General features: G+C 42.3%; 1 protein-coding gene across 2 annotated transcripts in view; it reads right to left on the reverse strand.

Moving 5' to 3' along the window:
- Window positions 1–21,016, reverse strand: part of LOC141052937 (uncharacterized) — a 310,086-nt gene that overhangs the window by 36,743 nt on the left and 252,327 nt on the right. The window contains exon 7 of one of the 2 annotated variants that reach the window (XM_073550268.1): window positions 15,909–17,304. In XM_073550268.1, coding sequence (XP_073406369.1) covers window positions 15,909–17,304 — 1,396 coding nt within the window. Of the gene's footprint in view, window positions 1–15,672; window positions 17,305–21,016 lie in introns of those variants that run through there. The other variant, XM_073550267.1, reaches the window with a different exon arrangement.

The raw sequence follows: 21,016 nt of genomic DNA on the forward strand, positions 1-21,016 counted from the left end.
AGGAGCGGAGCTGCGTATATGAGGTGCATGGAGCAGAGCCATGTGTATGAGGTGTAAGGAGCGGAGCTGCGTATATGAGGTGCATGGAGCGGAGCTGCGTATATGAGGTGCATGGAGCAGAGCCATGTGTATGAGGTGTAAGGAGTGGAGCTGCGTGTGTACGGAGCGGAACCGTGTGTATGAGGTGTAAGGAGTGGAGTTGTGTGTGTATGAGGTGTACGGAGCGGAGCCGTGTGTGTACGAGGTGTACGGAGCGGAGCCGTGTGTGTACGAGGTGTACGGAGCGGAGCAGCGTGTGTACGAGGTGTACGGAGCGGAGCCGCGTGTGTGCAAGGTGTAAGGAGCGGAGCTGCGTATATGAGGTGCATGGAGCAGAGCCATGTGTATGAGGTGTAAGGAGCGGAGCTGCGTATATGAGGTGCATGGAGCGGAGCTGCGTATATGAGGTGCATGGAGCAGAGCCATGTGTATGAGGTGTAAGGAGCGGAGCTGCGTATATGAGGTGCATGGAGCGGAGCTGCGTATATGAGGTGCATGGAGCAGAGCCATGTGTATGAGGTGTAAGGAGCGGAGCTGCGTATATGAGGTGCATGGAGCAGAGCCATGTGTATGAGGTGTAAGGAGTGGAGCTGCGTATATGAGGTGCATGGAGCAGAGCCATGTGTATGAGGTGTAAGGAGTGGAGCTGCGTATATGAGGTGCATGGAGCAGAGCCATGTGTATGAGGTGTAAGGAGCGGAGCTGCGTATATGAGGTGCATGGAGCGGAGCTGCGTATATGAGGTGCATGGAGCAGAGCCATGTGTATGAGGTGTAAGGAGCGGAGCTGCGTATATGAGGTGCATGGAGCAGAGCCATGTGTATGAGGTGTAAGGAGTGGAGCTGCGTATATGAGGTGCATGGAGCAGAGCCATGTGTATGAGGTGTAAGGAGTGGAGCTGCGTGTGTACGGAGCGGAACCGTGTGTATGAGGTGTAAGGAGTGGAGTTGTGTGTGTGCGACGTATACGGAGTGTGTAGGACTTGAGCGGAGCCTCGAGTGTACAACGTGTCCAGAGTGGAGCCGTGTGTGGAAGACTTGTATGAAGCAGAGCCGAGAGTACGACACTGGAGTGTTTTTCCGGAAGACCCTAACAGGAGGGCTGGGGGGAGGGGCAGGAAAATTGCTGAAATGGATGGAAACGACACTCGAATGGGAACAGCATGGAGAAGATGTGTACACGTCTCTGACTCTCAGGATGCTGCTGGGAACAATGTTGTCAGAGTATTACAACACTTTTACAGACTGACAAAACATACAAAACCGAAGGAAAAAAATGTTAGGAAACAAAATCTTTCCTGTATAATGATTTGTATATAAGGCAAAATTAAAACGAGAAAGAAAAACACCTCTTCATAGCCGGGCCATCTCTCACTTTTTCCCTATCACCTATAACTACAGTAGATGACAGTAGAGGGAGAAATAAAACTACAACCACCGGTAGTCACCTACAAATGTCATTTTAACATTTTACTACCTTATCTGGGCATGTGGTGTGTGTGACATGGTCAGACATATCCGGTTTAATTTATGAAGGAGCCCTTCCTCAGTCATGAATACATTTCCATTTAAATGGCAAGGAGAGTGATTGAAATATCTAGGGGTCGTGGTCCCTTCTGATCCTAAGAAATTGTTCAAGGTTAACTAGCAAACTTTTATTGAGCAGAACATACAGAGACCTGGAAGGATGAATGCCATCAAAATGGACATTTTACCCCATTTCTTATACATATTCCAAACTATACTGATTTCCTCCCTCATAGTTTTTTCTGTAAAGTACGATCAGCCTTAGCCAAATTCATATGGGGTAAACTCTAACCTTGCATAAGCATACAGACCCTTTCTTGACCTAAATCTTTGGTTGGTGCTGATCTTGTCAATTTTAGAAGGCACTTCCAGGCTACTGCATTACATAGGATTCTAGACTGGCACTTTCCGACTGATGCTAAACAATGGATGGGGGTGGATCAGGAGGGTTTAGATGTCCCTTTAAGTCATCTGCCGTGGTGTTCTGGGGAATCATTGACTATAGAGAGACACAATTAAAATATGGCACACTCCGAGAAAGAAGGGGATCTCAGATAGGAATATTAGCCCACTTGCATCAATGTTTTGCAATCCATCCTTTCTCCCTGGATACTTTCTCAGTCGGAGGGCAGTGGAGGATAACCAATTGTTTTAGGTGCTAGAAAACAGGGAGTTGCCTTCTTTTGTCTCTGCAGGCTCAGTTTCCAAATGAGAAAATTGGTGGTTTGAATACTTGCAATTACAATTTTGATAAAATTTCGATTTCAATTGTCACCTTTTTTGAGAAATTGTTTGTATAAGAAAATTAGCCGCCACATGCTATATCAGTGATTTATAGGGGATTGAGCAGAGAGGGTGAAGCAGAGAAGTTAACATTTCAATAGGCATGGCAGAGAGATTTGGGGATAAGCTTGTCTCCTGAGGAATGGGAAAGGGGGTTTCTCTTCACTCATAAACTTGCTAGCGCTGGGATTGCACAAGAGAAGAACTATAAAATGCTTATGAGATGGCATCATTACCCTTTTAAACTACACGCAATATATCCAGCAGTTTCAGGGGTCTGTTGGAGATGCGATATGGAGGTGGGCTCTATGATTCTCATTTGGCGGGAGTGCTCTATGATCAAGCCATTCTGGGAGAAGGTTTTCGACAATTATCACGGGAAACATTATAGCAAGGTCCCCTCAAATAGCTCTTCTGTCAATCTTACCTTCTTCAATAGAGATATTCTTCGGTTTTGTCTACCAGCAGCACGGATGGTAACCCCGGGGTTTTGGAAACTTACAAACCCCCCCGATATATTAGACTGGTATAAGGAAATGGTCAATCTGTGTAGAATGGAGAAGCTGTCTGCAGACTGCAATGGAACAAACGATAAATGTAGAAGGATTTGGAGTGGATGGATTTTATTTCAGGACTCACCCGATTTCCATATTTTGTTTCGCTGACTTTTACAGTTACATAAGAATTTGCGCATTAATATATATGATTTTAAGGACCCCTTTATCCATAACCTTTTTTTTTTCTTCCCTTGTCTTTCCCTCTTTTTCTTATACTGTGTCTTTCTTCTGCATAATATAGAGGATACTTCCTTTCTTGAATACCTTGCTGTGGTTCGCCATATGGTTACTGTAATTGTCTGCCATTGTATGTTTGACTTACTGATAAAAGGTTGTAAGCTCATTTTGAATACTAGATATTTTCTATGATTCTATATATTGCCAATTTTCATATATTTTTTGTTTGTAAAATGTTTAATAAAATAGATTGAACTTAATTTATGAAGGAGAGACTCAAACTCACAAAGCCTTTTCGGCAATGCAAGAACTGCCAAAGATTAGAAGGAAGAGGGACTCTGATACACCTGTATTAGACATAAAGGAGGTCCTCATACACATTCTGTTCGAAATGTTAGATAGTGGGACTCCTAGACTCATAAAGCCTACGCAATGGTAGCCAAAAATTAGAAGGAAGGACTGCAATACACCCTGGAAGACACATAGAGGAGGGCCGCAGAAAATGTTTTTTCCTTCAATTATTATGCCCCTGGCAACACTAAAAACATGCTCTGACTAACTCTGACTAAAACCTAGAGGCAGAGCAGCCTATCACTTCCAAGGCATAGAAGGACAGTTCATGCAACAGGTCCAGGATACTCAAAAGTTCTACGGCACAGAGCAATCATGGAGGACGTTCGTACAGTCAGCTAGGTACTCCATCATCTTCCAACTGTTCCTTCCTTGTTAGACTACACCCTGCATAAGGGCCTGGGTGCTGAGGTCTAATGAAGATGTTTCAGACCTTTAATAGTGTTCCCCTGTCTCTGTTGGACCTGGTGTGTGTCTCCTTCTCTCCTCCTTGGTTGTCCAAGAAACTCTGACCTTTTCGTCAGCATTGTAAGATGGGAATATTTGCACTAATTGTTCAACTAGGGCCTTCTGATATTGCACCATTTTTCTAGCCCTCTCCTCTGCAGGAAGGAGACATGCAATGTTCTCCTTGTAGCGTGGATCGAGAAGGGTGAACAACCAGTAAACAGTGTGTGTTTGCCGAAATGTGTATAACGGGAATGACAGTGGGACATAAAGTCAGCCATGTGTGCCAGACTACCAGCAGGAAAGACTTCCCTGTCCCCAGCTTAAGGACCACTCTTCATCTCCCTGTGTACTTTCTTCCTCCATCTCCTCCTAGTCCACATGCAAAGCTTCCTCTTTAATTGTGAGCAGCGAGTGTTTGTATGCACAGAAGTGGAATGATTATGCTGATTATGGCATCATTGCCACTCACCATCTTGCTTGATTCCTCAGTTATTTAGAACCTCATGGATGTCAGACTTCTATGCTCACTCGTCGGTTGGTATGTGTGCAGGCTGACTTACCTAAGGGTATATTGGAGCTGGTATTCAACTACTGCCCTATACTGGTCACAAAGCCTTGCCAACATACGTAATGTGAAGTTCCAGTGTGTGATCATGTCACACACCAGTCAGTGAGCTGCAAGCACTGCTGCAGCACTGCCAAACGGGAGGCAGCTGTATCTGAAACAAGCTGACTTGCGGAAATGGGTGCACACGCTGTGAACCTTCAGAAGAAGCTCAGCCAAATCTGGGTAGACTTTCAGAAACAACTGAACCACTAAGTTGAGCAAGTGGGCCAGGCATGGTACGTGTGCAAACTTGCCCAGTTTCAGAGCTGCTACCAGGTTACGGCCATTATCACACATGACTATGCCTGGTTGTGGGTTCAGCAACGAGAGCCTCTGGTCTGTTAGACCCTTCAACAATTCTGCGGTAGTGTGCTGTATGTCACCTAAACAAATTTGTTTCAGCAGAGGCTGTTGCCACTTCACGGAGGCATTGCTGCAGTGTAGCAACATTTACAAGGCAAGCAGTTTTAAAATGTGCTTGTTTAGTGTTTGGGACTGTAGGTGGATGGCTGGATATTTGCATTCCAAGGTCTGGGGTAAGGACAGAACGCTGTGACAAAGAATTGGATGTTTGCTGATGGTGCTTGCGAATGTGCAACAACAGGATAAGGGCGGGAGCACGCTTGTGTCCTGGACAGGAGATTGACAATTACGTAGCACAGGGGAAGAGGCAGTGGAGTCACACTGATTGTGGCCCCAGGCGTTCGGCTCACCTAGTCAGGTACTTTGATCACATGTGCCTAAGCATGGTGGTGGTGATCTTAGTACGGCACAGGTTGTAAATGACTGTTCTTTTATCATCTGCACTTTCTTTAAAAAAGCGCCAGTCTGGGGAACAACTAATCCTTTGGTGTAAGAACTTTCTGCCTGTGTGTGGTCTTGGGAACAGTTGCTCTCCTTCTCCCTCTGGCCATCCTACTGCCTCTTCCTGCCTGTTGCATTGCTGCTGATCCCTCCCTTTCTATACTACTGTCCTTGCTCTGCATGGCACCTTCCCAGGTTAGGTCAGTGACTTCATCATCCACCACTTCATCTTCTACTTCTGCACTCTGGTCCTCCTGACTTGTTGACATACCAACATCACTTGTTGGCAACTGTGTCTTATCATCATCTACCTCTTGAGACACCAATTGCTGGTCACCACCGATATCTTTTTAAAATGGATGCTCAAATATTTGAGCATCACTACTTACCATCTCCTCACGTCCCTTGTAAAAGGAATAGCAAAGCCACAAAAAGAGAACTAAAAATCCTCAATTTTGATGGAGCCAAATTTTTTTTCCTCTAGCAAAATGGCGCCTGCACGTTCCGATAGATGCTACTGTGCAAGTGCCTCCGGAGTCATCTTGATGGGCCATTTTTTTATTTCCTCTAGCAAAATTGTGCCTGGCAACGCAATAGATGCTACTGTGCAGGCGTGGCCACTGGCGCCATTTTGATGAAAATGATTTTTTTTTTTCTTCTACCCACAATATTATATGACTAAATAATAAATGCATATAGGCATATTATCCATTGTAAAATGCTACAACGCAGGCGCCGACATGATGAATGTTATTTTTTTTTCCCCACACAATATTCTATCTAGAGTATAAAGTATGTAAAATAGGGGGGAGGTCAGTGACGGATCAGTGATATGTCATAATCCATAAAGATGAATATGTAAGCAGAGCACCACATCAAGCATATAATTAGCTGAAAACTGAAAATAAAGATTAAACAACACTCACAAGATGGATTTCATCAACCAAGGTATCATTTTAATCAGTATAACAGCGCCAACCTGACAGTGTATGCAGTGTACCGAGCACAATCCTGCTGACAGGTTCACTTTAAGTTAAAATAGCACAGATTGTACTGATCCATAAAGCAGATGCAAATCATTGACCCATGTGTAATTGGAGTTAACTTCCGGATGTAAGTGCATGAACACCTTCACATGAACACTTGCTGTAGACTGCAAATCTCGCTACCTGAGTATGTCTCTGACTCAGGCTGGTTTTACACTTTCCATATTTTTGCAGGCCTAGCTCTCTATGGGGACGCAAAATTGGCCGGCAAAAATTCCATGGTGCGCAGTACGACCGTGTTATAAGATCGAGCTTGCTCGATCTTTATCACGGCGTACGGACAAGGCCCCCATTATAGATCAATGGGGCCGCAAAAACAAACAGAAGTTTGTTTTTGCAGCGCACCGTCACTTCCGCTTTTTTTTCTTTTTAAGGTAGGGGTTACTATATTTGTCCACACAGTGTGTGTATATATATATATATATATATATATATATATATATATATACGGTGGGGCAAAAAAGTATTTAGTCAGTCAGCAATAGTGCAAGTTCCACCACTTAAAAAGATGAGAGGCGTCTGTAATTTACATCATAGGTAGACCTCAACTATGGGAGACAAACTGAGAAAAAAAAATCCAGAAAATCACATTGTCTGTTTTTTTTTCATTTTATTTGCATATTATGGTGGAAAATAAGTATTTGGTCAGAAACAAGCAATCAAGATTTCTGGCTCTCACAGACCTGTAACAACTTCTTTAAGAGTCTCCTCTTTCCTCCACTCATTACCTGTAGTAATGGCACCTGTTTAAACTTGTTATCAGTATAAAAAGACACCTGTGCACACCCTCAAACAGTCTGACTCCAAACTCCACTATGGTGAAGACCAAAGAGCTGTCAAAGGACACCAGAAACAAAATTGTAGCCCTGCACCAGGCTGGAAAGACTGAATCTGCAATAGCCAACCAGCTTGGAGTGAAGAAATCAACTGTGGGAGCAATAATTAGAAAATGGAAGACATACAAGACCACTGATAATCTCCCTCGATCTGGTGCTCCACGCAAAATCCCACCCCGTGGGGTCAGAATGATCACAAGAACGGTGAGCAAAAATCCCAGAACCACGCGGGGGGACCTAGTGAATGAACTGCAGAGAGCTGGGACCAATGTAACAAGGCCTACCATAAGTAACACACTACGCCACCATGGACTCAGATCCTGCAGTGCCAGACGTGTCCCACTGCTTAAGCCTGTACATGTCCTGCCCGTCTGAAGTTTGCTAGAGAGCATTTGGATGATCCAGAGGAGTTTTGGGAGAATGTCCTATGGTCTGATGAAACCAAACTGGAACTGTTTGGTAGAAACACAACTTGTCGTGTTTGGAGGAAAAAGAATACTGAGTTGCATCCATCAAACACCATACCTACTGTAAAGCATGGTGGTGGAAACATCATGCTTTGGGGCTGTTTCTCTGCAAAGGGGCCAGGACGACTGATCCAGGTACATGAAAGAATGAATGGGGCCATGTATCGTGAGATTTTGAGTGCAAACCTCCTTCCATCAGCAAGGGCATTGAATATGAAACGTGGCTGGGTCTTTCAACATGACAATGATCCAAAGCCCACCTTTAGGGCAACGAAGGAGTGGCTTCGTAAGAAGCATTTCAAGGTCCTGGAGTGGCCAGCCAGTCTCCAGATCTCAACCCTATAGAAAACCTTTGGAGGGAGTTGAAAGTCCGTGTTGCCAAGCGAAAAGCCAAAAACATCACTGCTCTAGAGGAGATCTGCATGGAGGAATGGGCCAACATACCAACAACAGTGTGTGGCAACCTTGTGAAGACTTAGGCCGGTTTCACATTAGCGCATTTTCAGCGCGCGCACGGCCGGGGGTAGCTCCGCCCTCGAGCCGGCTCTCTGCCCGGCGTGCCCGCCCCTTGCTTGTAGCGCCGCCTACTAGCGGACAGCGGCGCCTGCGATCGGCGCACCCTATCTTTAGCATAGGGTGCGCAGATCGTGCGCAGGCCGTGCGCTAGTTGCGCTTTGACCTGTGCTGCGCACTTTTGACGGTGCGCCGTGCGCGCCAAAATCAAACTTTTTGGATTTTGGCGCGCACGGCGCACCGTCAAAAGTGCGCAGCACAGGTCAAAGCGCAACTAGCGCACGGCCTGCGCACGATCTGCGCACCCTATGCTAAAGATAGGGTGCGCCGATCGCAGGCGCCGCTGTCCGCTAGTAGGCGGCGCTACAAGCAAGGGGCGGGCACGCCGGGCAGAGAGCCGTCTCGGGGGCGGAGCTACCCCCGGCCGTGCGCGCGCTGAAAATGCGCTAATGTGAAACCAGCCTTACAGAAAACGTTTGACCTCTGTCATTGCCATCAAAGGATATATCACAAAGTATTGAGATGAAATTTTGTTTCTGACCAAATACTTATTTTCCACCATAATATGCAAATAAAATGAAAAAAAAACAGACAATGTGATTTTCTGGATTTTTTTTTCTCAGTTTGTCTCCCATAGTTGAGGTCTACCTATGATGTAAATTACAGACGCCTCTCATCTTTTTAAGTGGTGGAACTTGCACTATTGCTGACTGACTAAATACTTTTTTGCCCCACTGTGTATATATATATATATATATATAGTGAAATATTCAATGCACATAGATTATAACTTTATTTGCTTCTTACATGAAATATATTAGTAACTGTAGTTTTTTATTCTAATTATATAATTCTAATTCTGCATTTTTTGGATATAAGACGCATCTTACCATAAGACACACTCCAGATTTAGGCAATAGAAAATAAGAAAAACATTTTTTCTACTAATTAAATTTTCCCTGGTGTAAAGTGGAGGAGTCAATATCACTAATTGTAATGAACTGGGGTAGAATAGGGAAATAATAAATCTATTGTTAGTGTTTCTCTGCACCTTGTGTTATATTTACATATAGATCACAACACGGACTTTAATGAGAACTCTGCAGCGCACATACACAGCTCTGGCAAAAATTAAGAGACCATCACATTAAACCGCTGTCATGGGCAGCCCATTCTCCAGACCTGAACCCCATTGAAAACCTCTGGAATGTAATAAAGAGGATGATGGATAGTCACAAGCCATCAAACAAAGAAGAACTGCTTACATTTTTGTGCCAGAAGCAGTGTGAAAGACTGGTGGAAAGCATGCCAAGACGCATGAAACCTGTGATTAAAAATCATGGTTATTCCACAAAATATTGATTTCTGAACTCTTCCTGAGTTAAAACATTAGTATTGTTGTTTCTAAATGATTGTGAACTTGTTTTCTTTGCATTGAGTTCTGAAAGCACTGGGGTTTTTTGTTTTTTTTAAATTTTGACCATTTCTCCTTTTCAGAAAAAAAAAAAAAAATTAGTGCTTGGAAATTCGGAGACATGTTGTCAGAAGTTTATAGACTAAAAGAACAATTTACATTTTACTCAAAAATATACCTAAAGAGAAAAATGAGACACACTGAACATTTGGAAGTGGTCTCTTAAATTTTTGCCAGTGCTGTATACAGTACTTAACACTGCTGGACAATGCATGCACACTCAGCTCTGCTACAGCTACACATTTACATACACACATAGCTCTGCGACATCTACATATTTATATACACAAATCAATAACCAGTAACATGTTAATATACGAGACTAGGCACCAATAAAGAGCCAAAGAGTCACATATATGAAACCACTCCAAAGCATAGCTTTAAATAGGTTACAATTATTGTGTGACGTTTCACTGGTCCGTACATTTAAAATCTCTTCTTGACCAATGACTCTACCTTGTTTCTCTGGTGTGTGAACATCTTATAATTGGAGATGACTTTCTGATTATTATATTTCTATGTTTGTCTTGTTTGTATTTTTTTTTATATATTTTGGCTACTTTGTCCACTATTAAAAATTAGCATATATCTCCTATTTAAAACATTTATATACACACAGCTTATTTATTTTTACTATGCCTTTCTTATGCTGCGACATCATATTGCGCTGCACTCTACAGATATTATCATCGCTGTCCCCAATGGGGCTCACAATCTAAATTCCCTATCAGTATGTCTTTGGGGTGTGGAAGGGAACCGGAGAACCCGGAGAAAACCCACGCAAACACGGGAAGAACATACGACTCCTTGCAGATGTTCTCCTTGGGATTTGAACCCAGGACCCCAGCGCTGCAAGGCTGCAGTGCTAACCAACAACATACACATCTATTTATATAATTGCCTTGTTATGTTTTCATTTCCTGTTCTGTCCAGATGTCACCGTATTCCAGAATGCCAAGCGGAGGAAGTTCACTGACCGCCATATTGGGACACCCAAGTGATTGGTATCTCAATATGGAAACTGCTCCTGGTACCAACCTATTTTGCGGTACCACCAGCGGAACACCGTCGCACCACACACACACATACACACTCTATACGCACCACACACACACACTCACGCAGCCTCTTGCGTGGTACCACCAGTGGAACACCGTCGCAATGCGCCTGCGCGAATTCCGCGCAGGAGCAGTGAATCATTTGGCTGATCCCGGCAGCAGATAGCGAAGTGTCTACAGACAGACGAAGCCAGTCATATTAAAGAGGTTTTCCAACGAACGAAAGTTCATTTTAAAAATTGTCTGTGTCTGACCGTGTATGGAGCATCTCCTGGGCAATTTGTGAATAAAACATATATTGTTTCTCACTGTGTGCATTATTTTTGATGTTTAACAATATATGTTTTCTAGTAATTCATTTGTCAAGATCTAGGTATGATAATGGCTTCCAAGAAGAGGAAAAGCCGGCACCAAAAAGCATGCGAGTTTCCGTACGTATGAAATGCGGGCACAGCAATCACACCGAAAGGAATCGGGAGCTCACCAGAAACAGTCCATATGAAAATTGAAACGAAGAGAAGGCGACCCTCGTGGTCCTTTTAAATCAAAAGTTTTATTCAAAACGTCACATTAAAACATTTAGCAGTGAAAAGTGTGGCACATAGGACGGCCGACGGCTGTTTCGCATCTGTCGGCGCTTCAAAGGGTCCTGGAATGGAGGTCGGAATGGACAACTCACTTTTTTAAGAACCCACCTCCCACACAGCTGTGTCCTAATATCGATAGAACTTACAAACAAAAATAATAGACATCAACAACATAGCATATATTAAAAACATACAAATTCGTAAAAACACAGACAAGTCAAGCTTGTCGTTAAAGCCATGTGTGCGCATAATCCATATCGACTCACTTCTGACAAGTAATTTATGATGGTTGCCTCCCTGTTTTGGAGTTTTTACTCTCACAGCATCTGCAAAGTACAACACATTGGGGGTCTGAACAATGCACTTCTCAGACATATTGGATTAATCTACGTGAACCTTTACCTCAGGTGATTGAGTTATAATGCGCCCTGAAAGGTACATAAAGAAGTCTTACTGTCTTCCCTGTATAGAAAAAAACCGCATACAAAAAATAATACATACAACAAAACGTGTTTTACAAGAAACAAAATCCCGACCCTGTTGAATGATGTCACCCATTGTGATGTGATTAAGTGAAGACTGCAAAAAGGGCAATTTCCCACATCTATGATTTCCCTTTGGCTGGCAGTCTCTTACCTAGTAGAGTTTGAATATATTCGGTTCTGTATAAACATAAATAGCAGAACAGATAGATCTGTCAATGGAACCATACCTAAAATTGAAAACAAATCTCTTATCCCAAATTTTTCTATCATGCCCTATTATTGTTCCTCAGCAGATCCCTCTGTGAAAAAGAGGGTGTGTAGATCACGATTTTTGTTGGGGCATCCATCACAGGAAGCAATGAAGTCAGAATCTGTTGTCCTAAAGTCTCTCTGCATTTTTAATTTTTTTTTTTTAATGTTTTGGTAACCTGGATCCTCTAGGATTAGATTTAGCTTCAATCCAGTAGAAAATCTGCCTTGTCTGGGATAAATGTATCCATCTTTCTTCCTTTTAGGCTAAGTGCCCACGTTGCAGAAATGCTGCGGAAAAGTCAGCAGCATTTCCGCAACTCCCTGTCATGGGTAAAACGCTTGCGGAATTCGCATGTGTTTTTACCGCAAAACACAAGCGTTTTTAGCTTGCAGAATGCTTGCGCTTTCCAAGCGATTTGAAGCATCGCTTGGAAAAGTGATTGACAGGTTGGTCACACTTGTCAAGCATAGTGATTAACAAGTGTGAGCAACTTTTTACTATTGATGCTGCCTATGCAGCATCAATAGTAAAAGATAGAATGTTAAAAATATTTTTAAAAAATAAAAAAATAGGGATATACTCACCATCCGTTGGCCCCCAGAGTCGTCCTGCCCCTTATTGGCACTGCCGGCAACTTCCGTTCCCAGGGATGCCTTGCGACAATGACCTCTGATGACGCAGCATCACGTGAGAGCGTTACGTCATCAGAGGTCATTCGCGCAATGCATCCCTGGGAACGGAAGATGCTGGCAGCGTGGCTGAGAGGCGGTAAGGCTCTGGGGGCCGCCAGAAGGTGAGTATATCCCAATTTTTTATTTTAATTCTATTTTTTACAGGAATATGGTACCCAGGGCCTGGAAGAGAGTCTCCTCTTCTCCAGACCCTGGGTACCATCCGCACATGAAGCGCTCACTTTATGTACGGCGGGCATAGCCACATGCGTAAAGTGAGCGTTTCAATGCAATCCTATGGCGGCGGAATTGCCGCGATTCCCCAGAAATAATGGACATGCTGCGGATTTTACCGGTATGCGATTCCGTAGTGGTAAAATCTGCAGCATTGACACAGCAACTGCGGAATCCCATAAGATTGCATGGGGATGCGTTTTATTTGCGTTTTACACATACTCGAGTATAAGACGACCCACGTATAAGCCAAGGCACCTAATTTTGCCACAAAAATCTGGGCAAACTTATTGACTCGAGTATAAGCCGGGTATGCATTGTCCCCCATCCCTATCCTGGTATGCATGGCTCCCCCATCGCTGTTCTGGTATGCATGGCTCCCAAGTCCTGTCCTTTTATGCATGGCTCCCTCCGTCGCTGTCCTGGTATGCATGGCTCCCCCTTCTCATCCTTGTATGCATGGCTTCTTATCCCCTATCCTTGTATGCATGGCTTCTTATCCCCTATCCTGGTATGCATGGCTCCTTATCCCCTATCCTGGTATGCATGGCTCCTTATCCCCTATCCGGCGCTGCGGCTGTCACTGTGCGCTATTACAGAGAAATGAATGTTAATTTCTGTTTAGTAGCGGCACAAGCTTTACCACAGCTGCCGGCTTCTGCCTCTGTAACCCGCTGCTCCGCCGTGCCCCTGCTGTCTCTCTGGGACAATTGACTTGTTTATAAGCCGAGGGGAGTGTTTTCAGCACAAAAAAATGTGATGAAAAACTCGACTTATACACGAGTATATATGGTATGTTTCAGAGAGCATTTTAAATCCATGACCTCAGGAAAAGGTTCACGTAGGTTAATCCAACAGTGTTCAGACACCAATGTGTTGTGCTTTGCTGATATTGAGATAGTAAAAACTCCCAAACAGGGAGGCAACCATCATAAATTACTTGTCAGAAGGGAGTCGATACATGGTATGTTGTTGAGGTCTATTTCTTTTGTTTGTAAGTTCTATAGTAATGTGGACACAGCTGTGTGGGACCGTGGGTTCTTTAACTGAACCACACTGAACCATGCAGATTCACTATGTCCAATAGATTCTATGGGTGAAAGAAAAGAAATTAATGCGCTTCGGTCTGGAGAGACGCACAGCATGTCCTTGTTCGCATTCCAGGCATTTTTGGACGCATAGTGGACATGGGATTTCTTGAAATCCCATCCACTATGCTGTAACATCTGGCCACAGCATCCAATCCGCAGCGTTTACGGATCATGTGCACATACCCCAACTCTTTTATTTTTCTGTCCACATAGACATATGAGGGTTGGTTTTTTGCGGGACATGTCGTACTTTTGCATGATACCAGTCATTTTAGCAAACAGCGTTCTCCAAAACAGGGAAAAAAATTCCAAGTCCAGTGAAATTGTGAAAAAAAAAAATTCTGAAACTGATTTTTGGAAATAATTTTTTAAGGTGTACATTTTGTGGTAAAAAGAACCAAGCAATATTATTCTCCTTATCAATATGTGTCCAGTTTTTTTAAATTATTTTAGCGGTGAAAAAAAATTCTGAAATTCTTAACAATACATTTTTGGGAGTTGTGTCGCCATTTTCCGAGACTCGTAACATTTTTACTTTTCATCCGACGGAGCTGTGTGATGGCTTTATTTTTGCAGGGCGAGACTATGTTTTTATTAGTACCATTTTGGGATAGATGTGACATTTTTTATTGTTTGTTACAGCATTTTTTGTGGAATTGTAGTGACCAAAAAAGGTAATTTTGGCATTCTTGAATTCAGTTTACTAATCGGGTTAATTGTTTTTATATTTTGATAGATAGGACTTTTCTGAAAGCGGTTATACCATATTTATGTATCATTTTTTATATCTTTATTTTCAATGGAGGGAAAGAGAGCTGATTTGAACTTTGTTTTTTTTTTTAAATATTTTTTAAAACTTTTTTTGCTTTTTCTGATTTTGTTAGGCTTGAAGATGCGATAATTCGATCTCTTGCGCTATATGCAGCTATGCACAATCACTACTGCATATAGCAGAAATCAGTGTGTCCTATGAAGCCTGGCCACAGGCAGGATTTCAAAGGAGTTGTGTAATGACAAGTACAGGAGTCATCAGCTGACTCCCGGCTGTCATGACAACCCATCGGCGACCCACAATCATGTCATGGGTGTGCCGATGGGAGGATGTAAACACATGCGTGCACGTCGGCACGTGTTAAATTCTCTGCCCGCAATTGTTAGCGGCAGGTCCTGGCTGTAATACACAGTCATCACCTGCCCAGAATGTTTCCGACGTGCAACGTATATTTACGGCACATTTTGTGAATGTGTTAAAAATTGGGTTGTCCATTCCTACATCCATTCCAGGACCCGGTGATGTGCAGACAGGCACGAAGCGACTGTCGTCCATCCTATGTACCACATTCTTCTCTGCTGCCAGGTTTAAACATGGATGTGTAGTTGCTGTTCATTTTGGTGGAGTCGGAGTCAGTATAAAATGGACTGACTCCGACTCCTAAAATATACACTAAATTGGTACAGTAGTCCAATGCAGTATGTGCTGTAAAAAATTTTTAAGAATTTGGAAAGTTATGTAATGTCCTATAAATATCCTTTCTGTTCCTGATCTAAGCATCTCGGCTTTTAGTTGACATGAATCTGTTCTACACTCTATGTACATGCTCAGTGGTGAGCCATTGCTGTGGAGTCAGAGTCGGAGATGGGAGTCGGAGTCAGGGAAATTGAGGAGTTTGAGACAGAAGTTTTGCTTACCAACTCTACAGCCCACAGGTTTTAATGTGATGTTTTGAATAAAACTTTGGATTTAAAAGAACCAGTGAGTGCCCCCTTCTCTTTGTTTCATGATAATGGCATCTCCCCATGGAGAAATTTAGATGTTTAATAAAACAGCATTATTTTTCAAAACATTCCTCACATTATTCATAAGATTTTTGCTTCTCCCTTGTGTGAATTCTCTGGTGCCTATCAAGACGTGTTTTATCTGAAAAACATTTCCCACAGTCTGGACATGAATATGGCTTCTCCCCTGTGTGAGTTCTCTGGTGTCTAAGAAAATTTGATTTCTCTATAAAACATTTTCCACATTCTGAACATGAAAATGGCTTTTCCCCAGTGTGATTTCTCTGGTGTATAACAAGATACGATTTCTGGTTAAAATATTTCCCACATTCTGGACAGGAAAAAGGCTTCTCCCCTGTGTGAGTTCTCTGGTGTATAACAAGCTGTGATTTACGTTTAAAATATTTCCCACATTCAGAACAGGAAAAAGGCTGCTCCCCTGTGTGAGTTCTCTCGTGTGTAAGAAGTGATGATTTCTGTACAAAACATTTCCCACATTCTGAACACGACAAAGGCATTTCCCCTTTGTGAGTTCTTTGGTGTGTAAGAAGATATGATTTATGTCCAAAACATATTCCACATTCTGAACATGAATATGGCTTCTCCCCTGTGTGGGTTCTCTGGTGACTAATAAGAACTGATTTCTGTACAAAACATTTTCCACATTCTGAACATGAATATGGCTTCACCCCTGTGTGGGATCTCTGATGTCTAACTAAGTGTGATTTCCCTACAAAACATTTTCCACATTCTGAACATGAAAAAGGCTTCTCCCCAGTGTGAGTTCTCTGGTGTTTATCAAGGTGTGATTTTTCTACAAAACATTTCCCACATTCTGAACATGGAAAAGGCTTCTCCCCTGTGTGAGTTCTCTGATGTGCAACAAGAGATGATTTCTGTACAAAACATTTCCCACATTCTGAACAAGAAAAAGGCCTCTCCCCTGTGTGAGTTCTCTGATGTGCGACAAGCAATGATTTCTGTACAAAACATTTCCCACATTCTGAACACGAAAAAGGCTTCTCCCCTGTGTGAGTTCTCTGGTGAATAACAAGAATCCATTTCTGGTTAAAACATTTCCCACATTCTGAACATAAAAATGGTTTCTCCCCAGTGTGAATTCTCTCATGCCTAACAAGATCTGATTTCTGGTTAAAATATTTCCCACATTTGGAACAAGAAAATCTCTTCTCCTCTTTGTGAATTTTTTGAGGTTTAACTAAAGATGTTTGGTTGGGACAACTATTTCCATATTCTGAATTTGTAATTGGCTTCTTTGATTTAAGAGCAGTTTGTTTTTGAGTGCCTCTTTTTTTACTTTTAGTTTTCTTAGCAGTCTGTAACGAATCAGAAGATAAGACCTGTTTCGAAAGATCAGACAATAGATCTTGGCTGTGAAGGTATGATGGTATGTCTGGAGTAATGACATTCACTTCAGTTGTATCCTGTGTGATCTCAAGGTCATCTGATTTAAAAATTGAAGATGTCAGTTGTCCCCCTGATGTTCTGTTACCATCATCTGCCAAGAGATAAAACCAATTATTATTTTTGAATATAATATTATTGAAAATTATATTTTTGAACATTTCTACTCAAACCGTCCATATACAGTCATATGTAAAAGTTTGGGCACCCCTATTAATATTAACCTTTTTTCTTTATAACAATTTTGTTTTTTGCAACAGCTATTTCAGTTTCATATATCTAATAACTGATGGACTCAGTTATATTTCTGGATTCAAATGTGGTTTATTGTACTAACAGAAAATGTGCAATCTGCATTTAAACAAAATTTGACCGGTGCAAAAGTATGGGCACCCTTATCATTTTCTTGATTTGAACACTCCTAACTACTTTTTACTCACTTCCTGAAGCACTAAATTGGGTTTGTAACCTCATTGAGCTTTGAACTTCATAGCCAGGTGTATCAAATCATGAGAAAAGGTATTTAAGGTGGCCACTTGCAAGTAGTTCTCCTATGAAGAGTGGCATCATGGGCTCCTCAAAACAACTCTCAAATGATCTGAAAAAAAAGATTATTCAACATAGCTTTTCAGGGGAAGGATACAAAAAGTTGTCTCAGAGATTTAACCTGTCAGTTTCCACTGTGAGGAACATAGTAAGGAAATGGAAGAACACAGGTACAGTTCTTGTTAAGCCCAGAAGTGGCAGACCAAGAAAAATATCAGAAAGGCAGAGAAGAAGAATGGTGAGAACAGTCAAGGACAATCCACAGACCACCTCCAAAGACCTGCAGCATCATCTTGCTGCAGATGGTGTCACTGTGCATCGGTCAACAATACAGCGCACTTTGCACAAGGAGAAGCTGTATGGGAGTGATGCGAAAGAAGCTGTTTCTGCAAGCACGCCACAAACAGAGTCGCCTGAGGTCTGCAAAAGCACATTTGGACAAGCCAGTTACATTTTGGAAGAAGGTCCTGTGGACTGATGAAACAAAGATTGAGTTGTTTGGTCATACAAAAAGGCGTTATGCATGCGCTGTATTGTTGACCGATGCACAGTGACACCATCTGCAGCAAGATGATGCTGCAGGTCTTTGGAGGTGGTCTGTGGATTGTCCTTGACTGTTCTCACCATTCTTCTTCTATGCCTTTCGGATATTTTTCTTGGCCTGCCACTTCTGGGCTTAACAAGAACTGTACCTGTGTTCTTCCATTTCCTTACTATGTTCCTCACAGTGGAAACTGACAGGTTAAATCTCTGAGACAACTTTTTGTATCCTTCCCCTGAAAAGCTATGTTGAATAATCTTTGTTTTCAGATCATTTGAGAGTTGTTTTGAGGAGCCCATGATGCCACTCTTCATAGGAGAATCAAATAGGAGAACTACTTGCAAGTGGCCACCTTAAATACCTTTACTCATGATTTGATACACCTGGCTATGAAGTTCAAAGCTCAATGAGGTTACAGAACCAATTTAGTTCTTCAGGAAGTCAGTAAAAAGTAGTTAGGAGTGTTCAAATCAAGAAAATGATAAGGGTGCCCATACTTTTGCACCAGTCAAATTTTGTTTAAATGCAGATTGCACATTTTCTGTTAGCACAATAAACCTCATTTGAATCCAGAAATATAACTGAGTCCATCAGTTATTAGATATATGAAACTGAAATAGCTGTTGCAAAAACCAAAATTGTTATAAAGAATAAAGGTTAACATTAATAGGGGTGCCCAAACTTTTACATATGACTGTAAATGGGAAGTTATGTCGCAAAATTGAATTATTCACTAAGACAATTACAGTTCACATCTAATACAAGATGTCAACTCATGAACCAGTAGAGCATGCCAGTAGAGCATAGTGCTTAACTGTTTGTTCATTCTGCCTCCAAAATATTGTAATAAAAAGCCACCAAAAAATGTTATGCAAGTGAAAATGATACTAATAAAAGTTTCTACTCATCCCACAAAAATTAAGCCCCCATTCAGCTGTGAAAATAGTCACTACTCCTATAGATTAATTCACTGATGGCTATAATTTACAAAATGGAGTCACTTTATGGAGTTTTCTTCAACTCTAGTTTTCTGCCATTCTGCAACATTGGGGCTTATGCTAATGGTGTGTCACATCTCCTCTAGGATCTGCTCCTGCGATGTTTGCTTATATCACCAGTCCCGCCATCATTCCAAACATCCCCAAGCTTCTTTATAGTGACCTCCACCTCCAGAACCTTAGAACTTATCCAGGAAAACTCACTAAAATGGGGATTAAAGTAGGGATTAGTCCTACAGGTAATAGGTTTTCAAAGAGTCCATCGTGACAGCAACATCAGGAGGTCGTCCTTGATACGGACAGGAACACACAAGAGGTTAAAAGGCCACTCCACCAAACACCGGTGATTGTGATGATGTGGCTACGGCTCTAGTAGAATGAGCTCTGATGTTGTCTGGAGATCTTCATTATGCTGAATAGGTTGGTTGATCACCGACTATCAGGAGCACCGTGACTGATAAAGCTCACTCAGTACACGTGTCCCGCTATGTCTCAGACAAGCGGGGCTGAGCAGCACACAGAAAGCTTACCGGGACGGGGCGCGACCGCTGACGTGCAGGACCTGCGGCACGTGACCGCAGGGGAGTGGAACCGGGGCGGAGCCAGCTTCAACACTCCCAGGGATTATAGCGGAGAATGGCGGCCGCCGACAGAACAGGAGTAGGTCAGGAGAGCTGAGTGGACAGCGAGGTACAAAAGAGTACAAAAGCCCTCTCACAGCCAGAGAGATGCCAAAAAGCCTTAACCCCTGAGGTACCAGCCAAAACTTCCAAGCAAACCATGACAGTACCCCCCTCTCAATGGGGGGCCACTGAACCCCCAGGCATCTCAGGGTTTCTGGCATGAAAGGCCCGAACCAGACTGTCAGCATGTACAGAGTGGGCAGGAACCCACGACCGATCCTCCGGACCATACCAATTAACACTAGGACTACCGGACTGGTCACCCCCCCTAGAACTACCACATGGAATCATTTTGATTCCTGGCTTGTTTTCGTTTATTTTTAGAGTTTCTTGCTCCTGGTATTGTTGTAACTTTAATTTTATAGAATGCAAAATAGCAGAATATCGTCAGGCTTTAGCGCACTTCTAGCCATTAGCCATTAGCAAAACTGCAGGCCGTAGTCTACAGAAATTATGTAGTCCACTCGAGAGATCACTGGTTCACTAACGGATGTGTATTTCAAGTATATTTGCAAAAATGCTAATTATTATACGTCTAAGCCAACATTTATTCTAAACTTATTCTAAACATACAAGTAACTGAAAACGAAAAGAAATAATATCATTTAGCAACAAAGACTAGCAAAAAAAAAAAAAAAAAAAAAAAAAAAAAAAGTACTTTTTTAAAAATTTACCTATCATTACTATATTTATAGTAGGGAGTCAAAATGACTCCCTTTGGTAATTTAAAGGTAAATTTTGCAAAAAAAAAAAAAGGTACTTTTTTTTCCAAAAATTATTTATTGTCACAAAATCTTTTTTTGCATCCTAAATGAGTAAAAGTCACCGAGTCTCAAGAGAGACATAAAAATTGTGAGGAGTCAAAATGACTCGATCGGTGGTTCTAGTGTTAACCAGATACTCCATATGACCCTCAACCAACACTGGAGGGAGAGCTGACCCAGAGTCCTCCTCAACCGCCCCCAAGGGTTTCAGAAGAGATTTATGAAATACATTAAAAGGAATCTGTCACCTATTTTTTCGCATATAAGATGCGGC

Source organism: Dendrobates tinctorius, unplaced genomic scaffold (assembly GCF_039654945.1).
Source record: "Dendrobates tinctorius isolate UK_male_01 unplaced genomic scaffold, ASM3965494v1 ptg000164l, whole genome shotgun sequence".
Classification (NCBI taxonomy): domain Eukaryota; kingdom Metazoa; phylum Chordata; class Amphibia; order Anura; family Dendrobatidae; genus Dendrobates; species Dendrobates tinctorius.